General features: G+C 38.1%; 2 protein-coding genes across 2 annotated transcripts; both read right to left on the bottom strand.

Annotated features, from left to right (window-relative positions):
* Positions 1 to 55: 55 nt before the first annotated feature.
* LOC106134994 (uncharacterized) lies at positions 56 to 2,625 on the bottom strand. The gene is made up of 4 exons (XM_013335154.2): positions 2,243 to 2,625; positions 1,921 to 2,171; positions 1,639 to 1,793; positions 56 to 1,013 (listed from the first exon to the last, which is right to left on the bottom strand). Exons 1-4 carry the CDS (start codon positions 2,375 to 2,377, stop codon positions 799 to 801), a joined length of 756 nt encoding a protein of 251 aa, XP_013190608.1. The 5' UTR covers positions 2,378 to 2,625; the 3' UTR covers positions 56 to 798.
* LOC106134912 (myb-like protein X) lies at positions 2,400 to 21,198 on the bottom strand. Its single transcript, XM_013335055.2, has 6 exons — positions 21,132 to 21,198; positions 17,350 to 17,749; positions 13,391 to 13,550; positions 9,432 to 9,586; positions 7,590 to 9,272; positions 2,400 to 2,512 (listed from the first exon to the last, which is right to left on the bottom strand). The coding sequence occupies exons 1-5, from the start codon at positions 21,196 to 21,198 to the stop codon at positions 7,673 to 7,675; spliced, it is 2,382 nt and encodes a 793-aa protein (XP_013190509.1). The 3' UTR covers positions 2,400 to 2,512; positions 7,590 to 7,672.
* Between the last annotated feature and the right edge of the window lie 1,191 nt (positions 21,199 to 22,389).

Consider the following 22,389-nt stretch of genomic DNA (forward strand, 5'->3'; position numbering starts at 1 on the left):
TGTAATATTAATAGTTTAATAATATAAATACTAAATAGTCATTATAAAAGTTGAGATTCAATACAGTATACAATAATTTTATAACTACTTAATTACTGCATGGGTGACTCTAGCTGATCAGTCATTTATAATTTTTACTTTTTGGTTACATAAGGCACACAATTTAAGTATAACCTATTAGGTGCCCGTAAAATCTACATAATAATGTAAAAAATGCGATGCTAAAATGTACTTTATGAAATGCAATAAATTCCAATTATATAAAGATTACACAAGGTGAAGTGAGAGAGATAGGTACATTACATATAAAAATTATTTGTTCTAACCTTAGCTGAATCATAATGAATTCAGAGATTTATTCAAGAGTTGGCTGGGCATATGTTTTGATGGGGATTGGAGATAATAACTGGAGAAAAAGTTTATTATTTACTTTGGAAGGTATTTGAAAAAGTTGATTTATGGAAGTTACCGCCCCATAGATCGCTCCGCCCTACGCGTTATATGTACTTGTATAAATATAGCTTCCCTTTTAAAATAACTTCCACTTCCATTCTCGGCTGTCTGCTTCGCTACCTTAATAAGGGACGTCTAAAGCCAGCATGAAAATATTTTTAAATCCTGCTGTTATTGTTGGAACATATACATCGATAGGCTTTGAGAGCCCCTGTGTAACAGTTAAAACTTATCTTCTAAGGTCGGTTCACGACGGAACAAGACTAGAAGCCATATTTAATGACCTAAACAAACATACAAGCATTGTAAGTTAAATAAAAGCTTGTAAAAGATGGAATTATCTGATTACAATTCGGAGTCACTCTTTGCTCCCGACTTCACATTGGATTTCCGCACCACGGGCGCCGCACTCTTGCTGCGTGGTTTGCGGCGTCCTTTCTTCTTCAGCTTCTTCTGTTTGCCGCCACTCTGCGCCGGCGCAGACTGCTTCGACGACTTCGCTTCCACTTCGATCTTGAGTCGGGCGAACATGTCGTAGTTCGTTATGGCGCACATCTTGCCTGGAATTATTACAATACTTTTATAGTTGGTATACATGTTCGTGTTTTAAGAACTATAAACAAAACATTGTATGTAGGTACACTACTTTAACAGTTATCGTAGATAACATAACAATATATGTATACTATGTAACGTATTTTGATTGTTTGTTTTTAAATACTTTATTTGAATTAGACTGTTCGTTTACGGAGGGGAGGTAGTAGATACAATTTTTATATACCTAAGTAGTTTTACTCAAATTGTTTAAAGGGTACAATTTATAAGTCTCTTCTGTAGAGTTCATAGGAGAAGACTTAGGTAATAAGCACTTTCATTTATTACATTGCACCCATTTTCCAAGCTGGGTCAAGTTCACCATTGATGGACAAATCGGATTTGTTTCATGTAACATGTAATTATAGGTTTCCCTCTTCGAAATCGTGGTAAGAAAACATCATCAGAAAGTATGTATGAACAGAGTACCTACTATAATGATAAAGATAATATCTTCCTTCATTTTCATGAACATTCATCCCTTGGGAAAGCATTATTGACTTTATCTTGAATTTAAATTATTTAAGTACATATACGTATACTCGTATATGTACTTCGATTTTTTTTGTTTGCATATTTGAATTTACCCACCGTTACAGAATTCTTCGCCGCATTCAGCGCAAGTGAGGATTCTAGTTTCAGTGACACCGGAACGGTTTTTGGTTTTCCTTATCATTGTGTTTTTGGTCATTTCTCTTTTGTCTCTTGCTCGAGTGCGAATTTCTGCTTTTCGTAGTTCTATCAATCTAGAATATTTAAAACAAAGTGAGTTTCCTCTGTATGTATATATATTTGAATGTTCATAACCTTAAAATGTTCATAACATAACAATGGTGTCCGCCTAAATAAATATATAAAAAATGTAAGTTATACCTGTTGAAATATTCCTCATCAAGTTTAGATTTTGGCCTGATAGAAGTAAGCATTTTCCATTCAATGGGAACTGTACACAATTCTTCAAATTTTAGGCTTCTCATTTCTACAGGTATCGGGTCCATGAACGTGAACTGTTTTTCTTCGTACCCTCGCGTCCCCAACTTTTCATAGGCCCGAATTTCTTTTTTTGGAGTCTTAGTCTTTTGATCATCTGGTTTGTCCCGTATCTTGATATCTTCAGTCTTCACCTATTTCGGTAGATAAAGTTGTGCATATATTTTCAATAAGAGATATAACATACTTATACTATTTCTTTTACCTTTTCGGGCCTTGTTTTGAAATCTGGTACTTTGTCCATAACTGCCCTGTACTCTTCGGCAGTATTAATAATAGTTTTGGACAAGTCCAGCATAGGTGCTTCATCCTTCTTTTTATCAAAAAAGTCATCAGCCATTTTTTTGATTCTCTTAAACACAGCCGGTTTCTTCAACTAGACTTCAGATTTTATCGACATAACTAGCGTTGCGACCCATTTCTTTGAAACTGTTGGATCGATAAAGTTCAGACTTAAGTAGTAACCTAAATTCCTCTCCCCTCTTGGATGTCTAGCGGATCAGACGTGTCCACAGTATTTTCTGCATTTGATTCGTTTATTTATTGTTTTTAATATTAAAATATAAAATAATTACGCGAGTTAATAGTCACGAGTACCAGGCGCCCAGAAACTCAAAGGGATACACGAAACGAACGCACGCTACGCAATCAAGACTGCGCGCGAAACAGCGACGACGGTAACCAGTGAGTGAGATACATTATATTCATTCATTACTCGCACCCCTACTACGCACGTCACGCACGGAGCGGAAGGAGTATTGGCTAATTCTATGTTGACGCCCACCTGCGCATAAGCAAGTTTAGAGAGGCGTGACTAATTGAGGGTCCAATTGCGAATTTTTAATTTACGCTTGTATTTTATGAATCACACAGCGCTCGCTGAGGTCTACTACCCACATAACTTTTTGTTCCGACTGTAAACAAACATTGTATTGAGTTCATTTATTACTGTATTGACAAGATGATGCGCAGTCCTACTAAGCTAGATTCCCACTTTGGCTCCGCTCCCAACCTCAATATGGAAAACGAGAATACTACCCCAAACGCTAGTAATATTACCCAAAGACTAAAAAGAAAAAGATGCGATTGCGGTGGCCAGTTTACTGAGGAGTCCAAGATTGATAAATTCATAAATACGATTTCTTTATGGCGGCAAGAAACTGACTCGAAGCTATCCGATATAAAAACCTCTATGCATGATCTCATCAGGCAGCTCAGGCAAGCCTCGAGCGTGTAGTTAAACTGGAGGCGACTACGGAGGAGATAGATCGCCGCTCTCGATCGAGTACTCTGGAGCTGCGCAATATCCGACTGCCAAATAAAACTTTCTCAATGGATGATCTGCTAATCGCGGTCACATGCATTTTTAAAGAGCTAGCTGTAAATGTGACCACGTCGGATATCTATGATATCTATCGGCTATCATCCAAGTCGGACAGCGCCACTATTGTTTGTAAGCTGAATTCGGTTCTTCTGAAAGCCAAAATCCTGCAAGCGTTCAAGGACTACAATAAGCGCAACGCCAACAATAGACTGAACTCGACCGTCGTGGGTGGCTCGCAGCACCCAGTCTACATTAGCGAGCACCTGACGGCGCAAGCTCGTCGGCTCTTCTACTTAGCTCGCGAGTTCGCTAAAGCGGAAAGCTACAAGTATTGTTGGACCTCGGGCGGCCGCGTCCTGCTGAGGAAAGCGGACAACGCCAAGCTGGTCATCGTGGCTTCTGAGAGCCAGCTTTCCGGGCTACATTCAAAAAACTAGGTCACCCAGACCCAAGTATGCCAATCTACTCGTATCATACTCTTTTAATGTTAAGTTTTTTATTTTGTTTATTTAAGTTAGATTTTATACAAGAATTTATTCTACCTAAATTTACTCTATGTATTTTTTATTCAATTTTCTTACATAATTTGACAAGTGTTTCAATATTTTACAACTTTAAAAAAGTAAATTGCTGTAACTTTGCGATTTCTTTGCAGAACTTAAGCTTCCTACGAGATTTAGATTGTTTTGGCTACAGTAAAATTAGGTTTAATGTCAAGAATCTCAATGCAAAAACCTTGATTTTCATTATTTCGAATACCCTGATATCTCTTTTAAGTGTGTTTAATGTTTACTTCCGCTATAGCTACTTTGTGAAAGCAGTACTGTTATCCTCGTATCTGAAAATCAAAATTCGATTCAAACAATAGTCAATTAATTAATAACATTGACAATGTCTCTGTTGCATCAGCTTTTATTTGTGACTCTCATGAAGTTCAAAGTTACTTATCCAAACAAAACAAATCCTTAAATATTCTAACGCAAAACATACGAAGCCTATCCGCTAACTTTGATAATCTCGAAATTTTACTCACTAACTTTGACACTCCAGACATAATAATACTTACAGAATGTTTTCTAGATTCGAATCCCACTTTTCCTTCGCTTACTGGGTTTTCCGCAGTCCCTTCTACAAACCCTATAAATAAAAATGACGGTGTATTGGTCTTTCACAAAAACAGCCTTTTAGGCCTTTCTGTAGAAGAACCCCATCTAGCAGAAGCTAGTGCTTTATTAATAAAACTTAATCAGGATATTGTTATCATAGCCATATACAGACCATGTGCCTACAAAAATAAAACCAACTTTATAAATTCCCTCAATTCATTACTAGATTCATTACGACAGTATAAAAATATTTTAATTATGGGTGATATCAATCTAGACATTATACCCCAGCAAATGGAATCTGACGCTGAAGATTACCTAAATATGACAACACACCACGGACTTTTTCCTGCTCATTCATTTCCTACTAGATTCCCCACTAATACTTGCCTTGATCATGCCATCCTTAAATCTTCAAACACTGCCCTCGCTCTTGTAATTCAATCATCCATAACGGATCACAGTGCCGTACTACTATCCTTACAATTGAAAAAAAGTATATCTCGTCCCAAAAAAGTCACCAACAGAATAGATTATGCTGGAATTACTGAGTTTCTTTCTAGCACAGACTTCTCTACTGTTCTCAATTGTTCAGATCCTGAGCGGGCGACAAACCACTTCATTGATATCCTTCAATCAGCCGTTACTGCACATACATTCGTAGTTACATCATCTCATCACTACAAAACTCTCAAGCCCTGGATGACACATGGTCTCCTTAGATGTATAGTCAACAGAGACAAAATGCACAAAAATATTAAAAACGATCCTGATAACGAGATTTTACGTACAACCTACTACCGATATCGAAATTACTGCAACACTTTACTCAGAAATATTAGGAAAAATTACGAAAAATCTTTACTGCTTGAAGCAGGAACGAACTCTAAGAAATTATGGAGTGCAATAAAAGACGTCACAAAACTAAACATAAACCAAACTAGATCTAGCGAACTTCTCCAATCCAAACCCACTCCCAAAGAAGCGACAGATTATGTTAACACTTTCTTTTCAGAAATGGGTAAGTCACTCGCCGAGGATATTCTATCTAAGAGCCATTCTCGTCCCTCCTGTCTTAGCTCATTAACTCCTCCCACACTTGATTCGTTCGTGTTACTAGAAACAACTATTGACGAAGTGGAAAACACCATCCTGTCTCTGAAGGAGAGTTGTGCTCCTGGCTGGGATAACATATCCTCTGCCTTGTTGAAGCGTAATTATGGGACACTAGCTTCACCTATAACTCATATATGTAACCTCAGTATATCGAAAGGTATTTTTCCTTCTGCCCTTAAAAAGGCTATTGTCCATCCGATCTTTAAGGGTGGGGACCGGGGCCGTGTCAATGATTATCGTCCCATATCAATTCTTACTGCATTGTCCAAGATCCTGGAGCGTCTAATAAACAAGCGTCTCGTACATTACCTTGAAGACAAGAAACTACTTTCATCCAGTCAATTTGGCTTCAGACGTCAGAAATCAGCATCTGACGCCGTTCAAGAACTCACAGACCACATCGTCAGGAATTTGGACAATCATAATAAATGTTTAGGAGTTTTTTTGGACCTTGCAAAGGCATTTGACACGATCTCGGCTCGCACCCTGCTTGATAGATTGGAGGCCATGGGCATTCGGGGTAGTCAACTTGCTTTATTCCAAAGCTATCTCAGTGATCGTAGCCAGTGTGTGATCATTGATGGGCATTCCAGCTCATACTTACCAGTCAGCTATGGAGTCCCGCAGGGGAGCATTCTTGGACCCACCCTCTTCTTAATCTATATCAATAATCTCTGCTCCCTCAAAATACCTAACTGCAAGATCATTTCTTACGCAGACGACACTGTTCTCCTCTTCTCTGCCGATTCCTGGGAACAGGTCTTTAGCTCTGCTCAAACTGGATTCGATAGGGTCTCTGACTGGCTACGTAACAATCTACTTACCCTGAATGTTCACAAGACTTGCTACCTGACCTTCTCCATATATACTACTCCTCCGCAGTCGATTCCTTTCAAGCTCACTGGCCACTCCCATCCCTTTGTATCTTCTGATCCTTGTTCTTGTCCCAATTTAATATGTGCAAAAACTGTTAAATACTTGGGCATAACATTGGACGACAGACTAACCTTCGATGCCCATATTAAAACTACGGCTGGCAGGGTCCGAAAACTCATGTACGTTTTTAAAAAACTGCGACATGTAGCAGAGGTGCACGTTGTCAAAATGGTATATACCGCACTCTGCCAGTCCATACTAACATACGGTATCGTGACTTGGGGCGGTGCCTGCAAAACCCACTTGCTTAGTCTCGAACGTGCTCAGAGGGCGCTTTTGAAGGTATGTCTGTTCAAGCCTATTCTATTTCCTACTCGTGACCTCTATCAGCAATCCAAGGTTCTCACTGTACGTCAGCTGTTTATACTAAATTCCATCCTCAAACAACACCTAGATAAAAAAACCATCCCTTCCCGTTCTGGCCGCCGACCTCCGTTAATTTTGACAACTGCCTTTCAAACTGCTTTCTCACACAGGTTTTACTGTTTTTTGGGTCCCTACCTCTATAATAAAATTAATCGTAATTTACAGCTTCACTTGCTTTCAAAGTTTGTATGTAAAATAGCCACTATAAATTATCTCTCAGGTCTTGACTATGATAGTACAGAAAACCTTTTACAAACACTTGTCTAAATTTAGAAATTAAGTTAATTAGTAATTACACATTTATTTTTGATTCAAGTAACTTGAATAAACCCATGTAATTATTAGGTAGATTTTACTCATAAAATTCTCCCAATGAAGAGGTTTCCCTTTATATCTAAATAAGTCAATACTTTGTTTTTGGTTTACAATTAACTGTCTGATTTATCCATGTATTTTTTTTTGTTTTTGTAAAGGGAAACCAATCTACATTATTATTGGCAAAACCATAGTAGCTACTTTTGTGCTGTATACACTTCGTGGGGAGAGGCTGGTGTACTGAGATACAAGCTCTGCTTAGTTCAGACACCAGTCTCTCACAATCTTAAATAAGTTAAACCGTGTAATTTTTACTATTAGTCTGTGTCATGTTTAGATTGTGGAGAAAAATAAAGAAATTTGAATTTGAATTTGAATTTGAAATTCACCTACATGTTGCACCTTATGATTATTGCGTGCTGTTCTGATTTTTATTACTTCAGTAAACGTAAAATACTTTCGTACTTTAAACTTAATATTTTGCTTTTAAAATAAGGTTTTCTTGATCCTTATTTTTTTCCAAGTAATCTCTTTTCGCTACATTGATTTGATCAATAATTTGTTTTCTATTTTCTGCATCAAAAAAGCTTGATTTCGTGTTCTTTTCGTTTATGTCGTCTATCCATAACTTTCTGTTGCCATACTTATCGTTTATGAATTTCTGCGATAAAGTTATTCTCTTCGTCGGTGACGTCTTTGGAGACTTTTTTGTTTCTGTATCATTATTATTTATGAATTGTGTGAGATGGTTTGTTTCAAGGCTATGCTCTGTCGACTCTGCTATAAGATTATTACGAGATAAATCTTGACTAGATCTTTTGTTTTTCCAATACGATTGACTCAAGGAGTTTCTCTGTTTATTTAGAGAATCAGATATCTTTTCTGACCTAATGGGAGGACTTGGAGAGCGGCTGTCGTCGCTTGACTGCGATAGGTACTGTCGCGCTTGCGGACGGTATTTATGTCTCATTTTTCTTTTTTGGCTATAAAATGGATCTTTTTCGCTTTGTTTTTTGTATTGCGCAGCTGGCCTATTTACTCCCCATTTTGGTCGGTTGTCTAAATCCTTCTTATATCTCTCTTCAGACCGGAAACGTCGATCTTTTTTAGTTGAGTTATGATGACTTTCGTGCGGTGCATTTTCATCAATATTGGAATACTCTTTATCATTATTTCTTTCAAGGTCCTCTGTCGCTACAATTTTATCGCTAAAGTTACATGGATTTGGTTCTGTTTGAGTTGAGACATCTTTTGTTTTCTCAGCTCGATATTTTCTAGGGGTTAATATTTTCCCAGGGTCAGAGAGTTCACTTATGGTGTGCATTGAATTTAATGATACTCCATACACGGTATTAGTTAGGCTTTGAGGAACTAAAACTGCTAGTTGTATACTATTAGGTTGACCACTGACTATTTCTCCATTTCCATTAATACCTATAGGTACAATACTGAATTGATTATCATTAAGCGCTAATGGTGGAACACTATGTATAAATAAGTTTACATTTCCTGGTCCCACTGATCTCGGAGAGTTGAATTCGGTCGTTTGATGAGAATCGCAGTCTTTCTTTTGACTTTTTGCCGAATGGACGTCGTATGTTCTATGGGTTTTTGTCGGGCTCGTGGCTTCATTATCATGAGTAGAAATATTGTTTGCAATGGGTTCGTCACTTATCTTATTATCAGTACTTATATTGTTACTTATGATAGAAGACATGTTTTGCCTATGTGCTATAAAGCGTTTTTCTTTGTCTAGTCTCGCCTTCTTTTCAGCATCTTCAAGGGCCTTTTTAAGAGCTTCTAACTTTCTTTGTTCTAATATTTGTTTTTCTTCATTCCTTCGTTTCTCCTCCTCTACTCGTAGCCTATCTTCTTCCTGCTGTCGCTGTATTCTCAGTTCTTCCAATCTTTCTTCTCTCAGTCTTCTTTCTCTTTCTTCCTGTCGTCGCTTTTCGCGATCTTCGAGTTGGCTTAGTATGGCAGACTGCAATTCTAAAGCTTTTATTCTTTTATTTTCACGTTGTGCTTTGATTTCAGGTTCTAAAGGAACATTCTGTCCTCTTAAAAATGTTCTGAAAGAAAATGTGATATTAGAAATACACAGTCTTTTCATGGAAACAATAAAAAAACAACAAAAATAATATAAAGATTATCTAATTTTAAACTGTTAACTTACTTTCTTACTATGTTTTCATGTTATTCTAACAATATTTTAATGAACTTCTTATTACCTGCCCTCGTCGCTCCCATTGCAAGATGATCTATCACACTCGAATCCTGAATTGGTGGAGCTTGTTTGGTCAATCACAAGCACCTCCGCCGTGTTGTCTATCATGTTCAGACCTCGTTCCACCCACGACGGTGTGCCTTTCTTCTGGGCCTGCATCTGTACAGAATGAAAATTGTTAAAGAAAATGAATGACAAATGAAAATAACATCCTATAGGTAGGTACAGGATATAAATGCATCGTGCACTTTTCTACAGCACAGTATGGCAGGTATGTAATTGGGAAAGATATTATACAAGACTAATACTTAGTATGGTAAACAATATAATACGGTAGCGAAAACTGTGTCAAAATCCTTTTTGCATGTAAAATATATATTGATATGGATTTGGTGATAAATTGACTTAGAATGATGAACGAAATTTCCTTTATTTGTATCTACTTCAGAAAAATTAATAGGTATACATTCAGTCAGAAAAGTATCGGGAATGGATTATTTATTTATGGTTCCAAATTCAAATTTTTGTTTTTTTTGTTGTTGTTAGATTGGCACAACTGTTTTCCATTTTGGCGCGGAGTTTGAGTTGCATCTGTTGTTTACATTAAATACAGTGCTATTTTTAGTTATATCATATCTAGTGTGTATTGCTAATTTCATAATGGATAAAAACATCGAACAAAGAGTTTGTCTTAAATTTTGCATTGCCAATGGAATATCGTGTTCGGAGTCACTGAAAATGTTACAGAAGGCTTACGGTGAATCGACTTTATCAAAAACTCGTGCTTATGAGTGGTACAAAGCGTTCAAAAGCGGTCGAGATGTGATGGAAGATTTGCCTCGCTCTGGTAGGCCATCAACGTCTGCAACTGAAGTTAACATCGCAAAAGTGAAGGAAATAGTGACTGAAAATCCTCATTCAACTTTGAGAGAGATAGCCACCGAACTTTCTGTATCTCACGAGTCGATCCGTACCATTTTAACTAATAATTTGGGTATGAAACATGTTGCCGCTCGGCTGGTCCCAAAAGACCTGAATTTTTTTCAAAAACTCAATCGCATGAGAGTCGCTGAGGACATGCTAGAACGAGTCAATTCCGACCCAACATTCATGAAACGCATTGTTACTGGTGACGAGACGTGGGTTTACGAGTTTGACATGCAAACTAGTCAACAAGCTTCGGAGTGGCGCCTTCCAACTGAACCGAAACCGAAAAAACCACGCCAAAGTCGTTCAAAAGTCAAAGTCATGTTGACTGTTTTCTTTGACTATCGCGGTGTTGTGCACTCGGAATTCTTGCCGGAAGGTCAAACGGTAAATAAGGAATATTATTTGAGTGTTATGCGGCCTTTAAGAGAGCAAATCCGACGAAAAAGGCCAGATTTGTGGAAAGAAAATTCTTGGATTTTGCACCATGATAATGCACCTTCGCACAAGGCCATCATTGTGAACGAATTTTTAACCAAACACTCAACAAATACCATCGAGCAACCACCATATTCACCAGATATGGCTCCAGCCGACTTTTTTCTTTTTCCTAAACTCAAATTACCACTTCGTGGCACCCGTTTTCAATCGGTAGAAGACATAAAAGAGAATTCGCGGCGAGAACTGACCTCAATTCCGGAAACAGCGTTTAAAAAATGTTTTGATGATTGGATTATTCGTTGGCGTAAGTGTATCGTTTCTATTTTATTTTTTATTTTATTTTATTTTAACAGGAAAACTTACAGTAAAATTAATGTAAATTACTAAAATATTAAATTAACTTAAACACAGTTATACAGTTTTCGCATATTACTCTTAAATGCTTGCTTGAAAATATGTCTTATGTTTATACCTACCAGTACAATACTGTGATGTTTTTATACTATAATTTATAAAACTAACTATGTTCGGAAACTCGGTCAAACCAGCTTTTACATAATGAATTTTTGAATTTATTAGTATTGGAAAAGAACAAATCTAAATCCAAATCAAAATTAATTTTAATTTTATTGAAAGCAAGAGAAGCTCGGAGAAAAAAAGAGTTTTTTCTATATTTAGTGGCACAGCGTGGAGTGGAAAGAATAATAGGTTGGCGCAAATTTCTATTAGGGACTCTAATATTAATTTTCGAAAGAAGATGGGGAGAATCAACTTTAGACTGAGCAATTTTCACAAGTTGGGTTATGTCTGCAACTTCCCGTCGTACGTTCAAAGGTAGAAAATGGAACTTTTTGCATCTCTTATCATATCCTGATACATAGGTTTTACACTTAAATTGCAAATGTCTGAGTAATCTGCGTTGTATAGACTCCAATCTATTGACATATACATCATATTGTGGATTCCAAACATTTGAGCAGTACTCCAAAACACTACGTACATACGAGCAATACAAAATTTTAACAAGTTTTATGTTAGAGAATTGTGAGCTAGAACGAATAATAAAACCAAGCAATTTATTAGCTCTATTAACAATGTGATCAATGTGCATCTCATAAGTAAGTTTAGAGTCGTGTATTACGCCCAAGTCCTTAACATTGTCAACACGACTTATCTCATGGCCATCCAACTCATATTTAAATTTCACAGGCTCATTTTTCCGAGTAAAAGTAATAACATTACACTTAGATATGTTAAGATCTAGTCTATTGCTTTTGCAATATTCAGCCACTCTATTTAAATCTTGTTGAAGTAGATAACAATCTTCAATATTGGAAATCTTTTTAAATATCTTCATATCATCGGCATATAATAAAATTTGTGAATGAACAAAACATGAGTGAATGTCATTAATAAAGATATTAAATAGTAATGGCCCTAGTATGGATCCCTGAGGCACACCTGAGGGGACCAAGGCAGACCTTGAGGAATATCCATTCACTGCTACAGCCTGAGACCTATTTTCTATGTAGGACGAGAACCATCTAAATAAGTTTCCATGAATACCCGACGAAACTAACTTTGCTAAAAGAATAGAGTGATCAATGCGGTCGAATGCTTTGCTGTAGTCAGTAAAGACAGCATCAACTTGCCCTCCAGATTCCATATTTTCAGTAGCAAAATCAATAAAAGAGATTAAGTTAGAGACAGTAGAACGGTTCTTTATAAAACCATGTTGTTGTTCAATAAAGTCATTAGAAAGGGCACTATAAACTTGAGTGCTGACAATTCGTTCTAAAATTTTTGCAAAAATACATAATTTGGAGACTGGTCTATAATTGATGACCTCAGCTTTACTGCCTTTTTTATGAACGGGGGTTATAAACGCGGACTTCCATATTTTAGGAACAATACCTTCTTGAACGGATCGCTTAAATAATATACTTAGAGGCTCGCATAAAGCTGAGGCACATTTAACAATAAACAATGGTGCAATATCATCCGGTCCAGCACCTTTATTTAAATCAGTAGATTTTAACAGCTCATAAACTTGTTCAGGATTAATCTCAATGTCTCCTATAGATTGAGTATAATTATCATCTGGCATGTTACCAATGGTAACCGAATCATTACTAGAAGAGAAAGTTGACTGGAAATATGCAGCAAATAGATTACAAACGTCTTCACCAGATTGGGCAGAGAGACCGTTGTAAGTTAAAGTAGCAGGTAAAAAATTAGTTCCCTTTTTATTAGACTTGACGAACGACCAGAAACGTTTGGGGTTGTCACATATATCAGCTTCCATATAATATCTAAAGGAGCATATTTTGAAGGTGATAAAATAAATTTGGATGAATAACAAACAGTTTGTGTATTATTGATCTTTTCCTGCTACTTTCTTGACAGAGTAGTATAACTTACGAACATACAATAATATTTGATAACTACAAAATCTTTTGGAGATTGTGTCATACGGAAAAGTATTTATTGTTAGGATATAAGTATTCATTTAGTCATTCATATCCCTTGTCGACATGATATTAGTAATATTTCATGTACCTAGTGAATTTTTGAAGTGTCTCACTCAGTTCTGACCTGTGGCAGTCTTGCATTAGGAGCTGTGGGTTCCCATAGCCGTCCAGTGGCGACGCCGCGGTCTCCCCAGCGCGGGCGACCTTCCTCCGCAGTGGAGCCTCGAGGGCTACGAGCAGACCACGCGCCATCTGCAGTTCCTGTTCGGCTTGATTCGGGATTCCTAGAAAAGAAATAGGAATGTAATCAGCCTTCATTATTCTTAACTTTGAATTTAGCAAAGAATAAGATTACAATTTCATAAATTGGAAAGATGTACAACTATATATACCTAGATAGACTCATGTTAGATTTGGAAAAAAATATAAGTAACTAGGACCTAGGTAGTTCCAGTCAATTTTCAACTATTACGATACCGAGTATTTTCCGCGGCACCTGTGATAAATTTAATTTCTCTCGCACGATTTCTTTTTATCGGTTCTTTAAAGTAAGTTCTTAAAACATTCCTAATGAAACCGCATAATTTTCAAGGATATTTGCATACGCCGTGTGGTTCCCGGCACCACTACAAAAGAATAGGACCACTCCATCTCTTTCCCACGGATGTCGTAAGAGCCGACTAAGGGATAGACTTGGGATTCCTCTTTAATGTAAATCCCTGCCAATCTAAGGTCTGCCGCGCCGATGGATGCATGGCTAGGGGCGAGCCTAGTCTCGAGCGTGCCACTTCCGCCATGGGGTTGGGCGACCCCCAGGTAATGGCTAGCCTTACCCTGGCATGCGGGGCTCTGCTGGGGCGGACAAAATTTTTCCCTAGCGTCTCGTGGGAATCGCATTATGAACCTTAAAAAGCATATAAATGGCGGCGATGGTGTCCGCACCCCATCACGTCTCGTTCCCGGCGGGAGCGGTATGCGGTCTGCTGAAAGCCGCTTTGCGACGATGAATGTAAGAGGAGGAATGAAGGATAAGATTGAGGAAGTATGCCAGATGATGGATGAAAGACGTTTGGATGTGTTGTGCGTGAATGAAACGAAGCGGAAAGGATGCGACGCGACGCAGCACGGCCCTTACACGGCGTATTGGTCTGGAATTTCCAGTACCAGCCGAGGCTGTCAAGGGGTCGGTCTAATTCTTTCTGCACGAATGGCTGAGTGCGTGAATGAGTATGAGTGTGTCAGCCCTCGTCTTCTATGGATTAGGCTGAAAGTTGGAATCACTCGGATCTTCGTTCTAGGTGTTTATGCACCTTGGGATGTGGGTTCGAGGGGTACAACATCAGCAAAAAGCGAAAACGAGGAGTTCTGGAATAGTGTAAGAGAAGTATTGAAAGTTACCAAGCCAAATGAGAAGATTATTATGTTAGGTGATTTTAATGGATGGGTGGGTGTAAAGCGTGATGGATATGAAAAGGTGCTTGGTGCGTTTGGTGACGAAAAGGTGAATGATAATGGAAGAAGTGTATTAGAAATTTGTCTAGAGTGGGATCTTTTTGTGTCGAACTCAATGTTTCAACATAAAGAGATCCACACCTACACAAGAGTGGAAGGTATTTTAAAAAGTATGATAGACTTTGTGATTGTAGATGAAAGATTGAAGAACAAAGTGCTGGATACCCGTGCATATCGCGGTGCTGGCATTGACTCGGACCATTTACTGGTGATATCCCGGATAAGGGGTATCTTCAATCGCTGGCGGCACAGGGTAAGGGAGCAAACCAGCGCTTTGGAAAGAGTAAAAGTAGAAAATTTGCAAGATATGGATGTAGGTAAGAAGTATATTAATAGACTGAAGGATGAATTTGAAGATTTAGAGGAAATGAGCGATATTGAAGATGGATGGAAGGAATTTAAAGAAAGAATTGTGAAAGTAGCTGTTGAAGTGTGTGGTGTAAGTAGAAGAAGGAAAGGAAAAAATCACAAAAATGCGTGGATGAGTAAAGATGTGCAAGAACTTGTGCGATTAAAGAAGAAAGCATGGCTGGATTTGTTAGCAGCAAAAGCTAACTTAAGAATGCAAGAGGTTATAGATGAAGATGTGAATGAAGCACGTAAGGAATATAAGAAAATGAAAGATTTGGTTAAGAAAGCTGTGATTAGAAAGAAAGAAGAGTATAAAGAGGATTTTGATAAAAGGCTATCAGAAGACTTTCAGTCAAATCTGAAAGTATTCTGGAAATCCGTAAGGTCAGCCCGAGGAAATACTATAACCAGAGAGCTGACTAGGATCAGATGCCAGGATGGTAGCGTTGTGAAAGGAGAAGAATGTGTACTAAAGATATGGAAGGACTATTTTGAAAGTTTATTTGAAAAAAAGGAAGGAAATAAGAAAGATTTCTGCTATAGCGAAGAAAAAGAGAATGAGATGGAAGGCGAAATTGAAATGTTCGAAATTGTGGAAGCACTTAAGAGTATGAAAGCGGGAAAGGCTGCTGGGTGTGATAGAGTGTCGGTCGAGATGCTTAAAGCAGGAAAAGGCGTAGTAGCTAGTCAGTTGTACTGCCTTTTCAATTTGTGTTGGAGAAGCGGCCGAGTACCAAAAGATTGGTGTAAGGCTGTTATCGTGCCACTTTACAAAGGAAAAGGGTCACAGCTGGACTGCAAAAATTATCGTGGTATAAGCCTGCTTAGCGTCGTCGGCAAATTGTATGCTAAGGTATTGATTAATAGAGTCAGGAATGAAACTGATGACAAAATATGGGATGCTCAAGCGGGATTTCGAAAGGGAATGGGATGTACTGATCAGGTCTTTTCCTTGCGGTGCATAGCCGAAAAGTTTTTGGCCAAGAGTCAAAAAGTCTATTGCACATTCGTAGATCTGGAAAAGGCCTATGACAGAGTTGAGAGGAATGAATTGTGGTCAGCACTTTCTATGCATGGGGTGAGCAGTCTCTTAATACGAGCACTGAAATCCTTATATGAGGATTCGAGTGCTTGTGTCAGGATAAACGGAGCGCACACTGAGTGGTTTAAGATTGAGAAAGGTGTTAGGCAAGGATGTGTTGCGTCACCGTGGCTGTTCAACCTATTTATGGATAGCTGTTTGACAGATTTGAAAGAGTCTAAAAGTGGATTAAGGATGAATGAGTTACTCGTCAAATGTCTGCTCTATGCCGACGATCAGGTTATACTGGCGTCATCAGCGGAGGAGTTACAGGAGATGGTAAACTGTATGCATGAAGCTTTAAAAGAGAAAGGAATGAAAGTGAACGTAAGTAAAACTAAAACACTGGTTTTTGAAATGGAGAAAGAAATGACAGCATGTAATATTTTGATTGGAGGAGAAAAAGTGGAGCAAGTGAAAGAGTTTGTATATCTAGGATCAAAGTTTACATCAGATGGCAAGTATGATAGTGATATTGAAAGGAGAGTGAACGCGGGGAACATGGTGAATGGAGCTTTGCATGCCTTTATGAGCAGTCAGAAACTATCCAAAAAGGCTCGACTGGCTGTGCACAGGGGCGTGTTGGTCCCGACATTAATGTATGGGAGTGAAAGTTGGGTATGGCAAAAGAAGCATGAAAGCAGAATAAATGCAGTGGAAATGAGAGCGTTAAGGAGTATGATGGGTGTGAAATTGAGTGACAGGATAAGGAACAGCGTGATAAGGGAATGTTGTGATGTGAAAGAAGATGTAGTTACAGGAATAGAAAAGGGTATGTTAAGATGGTTCGGTCATGTGGAGAGGATGAATGAAAGCAGGTTGACTAAGCAGATATACAAGGAGAGTGTGGAGGGAAAGGTCGGAGTGGGAAGACCTAGACGAACGTATCTTGATCAAATTAAGGACGTCCTGGTAAAGGGTCAGGTCAAAAGTACCCGAAACCGCCGAGCTTGTATGAAGAGAGTTATGAATGTGGACGAAGCGAAAGAAGTATGCAGAGATCGTGGCAAGTGGAAAGAGGTAGTCTCTGCCTACCCCTCCGGGAAAGAGGCGTGATTTTATGTATGTTATGTATGTATGTATGTATGATATTTGCATCTAAGACAATAAAACCACAACAAAGAAAGCATCCGGCATACCTGTTATCCTTTCCAGTTTGTTGCCACGCGACCACCAGGTTGCGATCATTCGCTATGTCGACGTCGTGTAGCGAATTCTGACCTCTATTCATATGGACGGTCTCACTGCCGTACCCGGAGGTATCTCCTTCAGCGTCTTCGTCGTAAAAAGCAAACCGTTTTGCCGTCGAAATGTTTCTATTTATAACGTTTGACCTTCTTTCTTCTTTGCTTATAACTCTTTCTGTGTCTGAATGATGGATAGGAGGCAGACTAGGGCTTCTCTGTCGTTGAATCGGCTCTTGATATTCGTAAGAGGACTGCTTGTGAAGTTCCAGGGTACTTGAGAATTGGTTTCGCACTTGCAACCTATTGGTACGCTCTCCGGTGCCCCATGGTAGGTAGAGGTGAGACATCTCCTCTGAAAAGGAAAGGTTTCACTTAATATTGTTAAATTTAGTTTATTTCACGACAACGTGAATAAATTTTTATCGTTTTACATGAAGTCCAAATTCTAAAGCAAGGCATAAGTACCTTCCATGACAACAGCCGTCGAAGAATTAACCACACTGATTGGAGAAAAATAAAAAGAGTTCCCCTTGTTGTGATGGGCTTATAAAGGTTTTAAGTTTTATCGATACCGCATACATGAAAAGCTGTTAGTCACTTATATTATGTTACAGCCTTTTACAATTCTAAACAAGACATTTAAGTACTGGCTGTTCTGATTTAAATATGTAAATTTTTCTAAAATCCGCTCACGGAAGCCCCTTCGTACGGATTTCAATAAGTGGTGCCTATTGATTTATCAAGAGCTACCTAAATATTTTTAGCTTAGCCAATCCATGTTATATCATTTTTTTTATATCTTGTTACCTACATACCTAGGTACATGTATAATATAATGACCATCACACTGCCTAGCACCTAACTGATATTAACTTTTAGTTGCACGAATCTATACTAATATTATAAAGCTGAAGAGTTTGTTTGAACGCGCTAATCTCAGGACCTACTGGTTCGAATTGAAAAATTATTTTTGCGTTGAATAGACCATTTATCGAGGAAGGCTTTAGGCTATATAACATCACACTGCAACTATTAGGAGAAGAAGTAATGGAAAATGTGAAAAAACGGGATGAAGTCGCGGGCACAGCTAGTCAAATATACAAATTCGTGCTTGATGACGAAATAAGAAAATCGCATGAAAATAACTATCTAATACAGTCAAAACTACTTCGCTCGATGGAATTTAGACACACTTTTTGATTAGTATATACCAACTTAGATTATGTAACCACGTAACCTACTATAGTTTCTACTTCTAATCTTAGCGGAAAGTTAATTAATATTGATGCATGAGTTAAACTTAACAAATGTTTTATTGTTTTGCTTCAACCGTTTCAAGGCTTTTAAATTAAAGCAGGCAATTAAAATAAAATAACAGTATTAGTTGTATGCATGTGAGGTACGTTCTTAAAAATTTCTGTTCACTTTCATTTAATTTGTAAAATTTATGTATAATACTTATTATAAAAAAAGCATATTGTCTGAAACCATTTTTACTTTTATACCGGAAATAGTATTTTTTTGTACAAAAATTCGTTTCAATTACAAGCAACGAATCGTGACGAAATTTCCGGAAATCTAACAGAACACCTAGTAGACGATGCCTCAAATTATTTATTGATGGTAGAAAGTGAAATGTATAAAGCCTACCTGCTACAGTTCGTCACATTAGCCTAAATAATTAAATCAAAGAAGTTAAAGAATCGATTACGAGCTAGTTACTGCATTATTTAAAAGATTGTATGTGTATCGTTTTAAAGTATAATGGCAAAAGATAAATGAAAAACGACTGTCCAGCTAGTGAATAATGGCATATTTTGTTTGCGTCTCGCCACGCTCTCGTGCGCACAGACTGAATTAAAAATAACGAGCACAGTGTTTTTGTTTTATTATTTAACGCTACGATATGCTACTTATTTTACAAACCCAGCTGTAATTATGAATTTTAGGAAATTAAATTGTTTACATAATGCTAACGGCCTACCTTTATATTTTTGTTTCCGTTTAGGTTACAAGGTGAACTCCAGCTTTGTAAACTCGTTATGAGGACACACATTAACTTTTTACACTTTGGTGAATAGAAATTAAGGTATAGGTACTCGTAAGTAATGATTGTCGTGCTTTACGCTAAAAAGTTTTCTTATTATGTGATAGGTACATTCGTAACTCAGAATAAAGAGATTTTTTTAAATAACTAAATTTCTATATGATTATGGTCTCTGGATGTTGTGTTGTTATATAAACCTTTAAAAACAAGATGCCTAAATTAATGTAAGTATAGCTTTTTATGTGTATTTTTTATCAATGGCATGAAAAATCCGTCTTATCAATGATATTATCTAAATGGTAGATATATAGAAATCGAAAGACAAGGGTCATTGCTACTGCAACCTTGAATAGATTTGGTGGTTCCATCGACCCAGCCTACCACCCACCACCACCACGCATTGTCAATGTGAACACTGAATAGACAATACAATGGTTACGATAATTCATGTGCTTAGGAAGTTACTGCCGGTGCCTTTGTCATCGGTAGTTGTGACGAAATGAATTGATAGCACAGCAGTTACGACCCCATTGCTTGTTGTTTGACATTGAATGAAAACATTACCTACTTACCTATACTTTAAGCTTAACTAATTTTTTTGTTTAGTTATTCTTACCTGGATTATGAATAAGTAGGTGCACTGATTTCACATTTCTTGCGCATCCGATTACATACATACACTGTCACGTCCATATCTCCTCCGGGGTAGGCAGAGCCAACAGTCTTGAAAACACTGAAAGGCTACGTTCTTACGTTCTACGGTAACTTTATGATGGAGTTGAGATTCAAATAGCGACAGGTTGCTAGCCCATCGTCTACAAGGAAATCCCAAGTTTATAAGCCTATCCCTTAGTGCCTTTTACTTAATCTAAAGTGCTGAAAACCACACCGCAAGTTTGTAAGTATTCCCGTCGTGTCTTTTGAATGTAGTCATTTCATGACCATTCCAATGGACCATGGGTAAAACGTGGAAATCTGATCAAAAAATTCGACCTTAAAGGAAAATTTTATTCTAACTTTATTGTTACAGTAGTAGTCCTATAGGAGAGGACTTAGATAGGTAACACATTTGTGTAAGTATCAGATTTGTCGAATCCGCCAATTGAACCAGCCAGTAGAACAATAGCGTTATTAGGCCTCATGCAAGTATACTGGCTCTGTTTAGACTGGTAAGGAATGCCTTTACAATTATTTCTACAAACCTACCCATCTATGTAGGTACTTCTACATTATTGCACGAATAAAGACTGAAACAATCTAAGCACTTTGATTTCTATTTCACTTTTACTACTATAATGACTACTCGATTGACCGTAGTCATTTCGATTTGAACTCCGTTATGAAATGAGTCGTAGGTATTCACACTAATTACTTTCGGTTTTTTGGAGAGTCCACAATTATCGAGTTGGAAATTACTTATATAAAAAATGCACAAGTTACATACCGGCAAAACAATATAACATTAGGTAAACAGATTTTGTTGCGATTTCAAAATTAGCGCCAATCCGGCTTCACGTGTATCGTTCACATAACTGACTAACGTATCATGGAGACTGAGCTCCTTCACGAAACCACGACCGTGAATTTGTTGCAAAACAGCGTGATGTGATGCAGCCACGCATCGACGGGGCCGCGGGCTGCTCACAGCACAGGATGCCGGTCACTGCGGCCGCGGAGCCTCACTCACCTCTCTCCCGCGCCCACTGCTGCTTCTTCTGTTGGACCAGTGACGCCGACTTGCCCACTGACAGCATCGCACAATACTCTATTCATTACACTTTCTAATGTTCCGTATGACACACGCTGCGTTCCTGCCAACCGCAGCTGTTACGGTGCACCGACTAATGAGTGCTCTGGAGTGCTTTTTAAAAACGGGCGCTCGCGCATCGCCTACGCTGGCCGCCGTCGCGCTTCGCTTCGCGTGCACTCATTGTCCGCGCTGGACCCATCTACCTACTCTCGATGAGATCCCACGAAAACAATCGCATTCAAAATTAACGGTAACACACGTCAAGTTCTAAAATAACATTTTTTATTGTTATACAATTTTCGGGCAGCAAACCGCCGCTTATCTCGATCTCCCGGCTATAACTGTTTCAGCCCCATTGTTTCAGTGCGTCACGCGAACGAGAGTTTCAGACGAAACGAAAGCCTCGGAAAAGCCGCCGGTCGATATCGTAGTCATGGCGACGTCTGTTTCACGTGCTCGCAAGGAGTCATGGCATTTTCTTCTAGGTACTCTGCTCGTATTTGCATTTTAGGCCACGAGTCCACGAGGTGACGTGAAAATTGAGGGGAAGATTATTTATAGCACTTAAAGCTATATATGTTCTACGTACATATGTATAATAAATAATACGTTTGCTTGGCTATTGTTATGAACGTGCTAAAGTGACCATTAGTTAGACAAAGGCGAAGCAATCTCAGACTAGGGGACATGACTAGCGAAAGTGAAATACTTATTTACACACCTTACTCGCTTAGAATTCCAGAGCCGTTGGAATTAGCTAGAAAGTATTTTATTGCAGATTGCAAAATGATGTCATCAGTTACCTACTAACGAATAAAATACTTGTGTGCCATTCGGTCAGCTCGAAATGTAGGTACACTAGAGCAAGAATTGTTTGTGTACCAATTTAAATTCATTGCTTAGCTGCCAATTATTGATATACTAAGGTACTCGTAAAAGAACCTAGGTAATTTGTTTGAGAGCGCCACATAAAAAATAGTTTGGTATATTTCTGATAGGTAATAAAATAAAATTTATTGAACATACTAGTAGTTTTGTATTACCTACATGATTTATTATTATGGTAGGCACTGAAATCAATGACTGGAACGAATTCCAGTTAGGAATTATAACTGTTCCGATATGGATATGTAGTTATAGGCAATAAGCCAATGACTTCAGCAAGTGCAGTTAAATGGCGAATGTTTTGCCACGA

Source organism: Amyelois transitella, chromosome 11 (genome assembly GCF_032362555.1).
Source record: "Amyelois transitella isolate CPQ chromosome 11, ilAmyTran1.1, whole genome shotgun sequence".
NCBI classification, from domain to species: Eukaryota; Metazoa; Arthropoda; class Insecta; order Lepidoptera; family Pyralidae; genus Amyelois; species Amyelois transitella.

Excerpts from the sequence above, each read along its gene's own strand:
- LOC106134994 (XM_013335154.2), bottom strand. The coding sequence starts at position 2,377 with ATGGCTGATGACTTTTTTGATAAAAAGAAGGATGAAGCACCTATGCTG. Across the intron at positions 2,172-2,242 it reads TCAAAACAAGGCCCGAAAAG|GTGAAGACTGAAGATATCAA; the intron begins GTAAAAGAAATA and ends CTACCGAAATAG. Across the intron at positions 1,794-1,920 it reads GATGAGGAATATTTCAACAG|ATTGATAGAACTACGAAAAG; the intron begins GTATAACTTACA and ends TAAATATTCTAG.
- LOC106134912 (XM_013335055.2), bottom strand. The coding sequence starts at position 21,198 with ATGCTGTCAGTGGGCAAGTCGGCGTCACTGGTCCAACAGAAGAAGCAG. Across the intron at positions 17,750-21,131 it reads GCAGTGGGCGCGGGAGAGAG|AGGAGATGTCTCACCTCTAC; the intron begins GTGAGTGAGGCT and ends TTTCCTTTTCAG. Across the intron at positions 13,551-17,349 it reads CAAACTGGAAAGGATAACAG|GAATCCCGAATCAAGCCGAA; the intron begins GTATGCCGGATG and ends TTTCTTTTCTAG.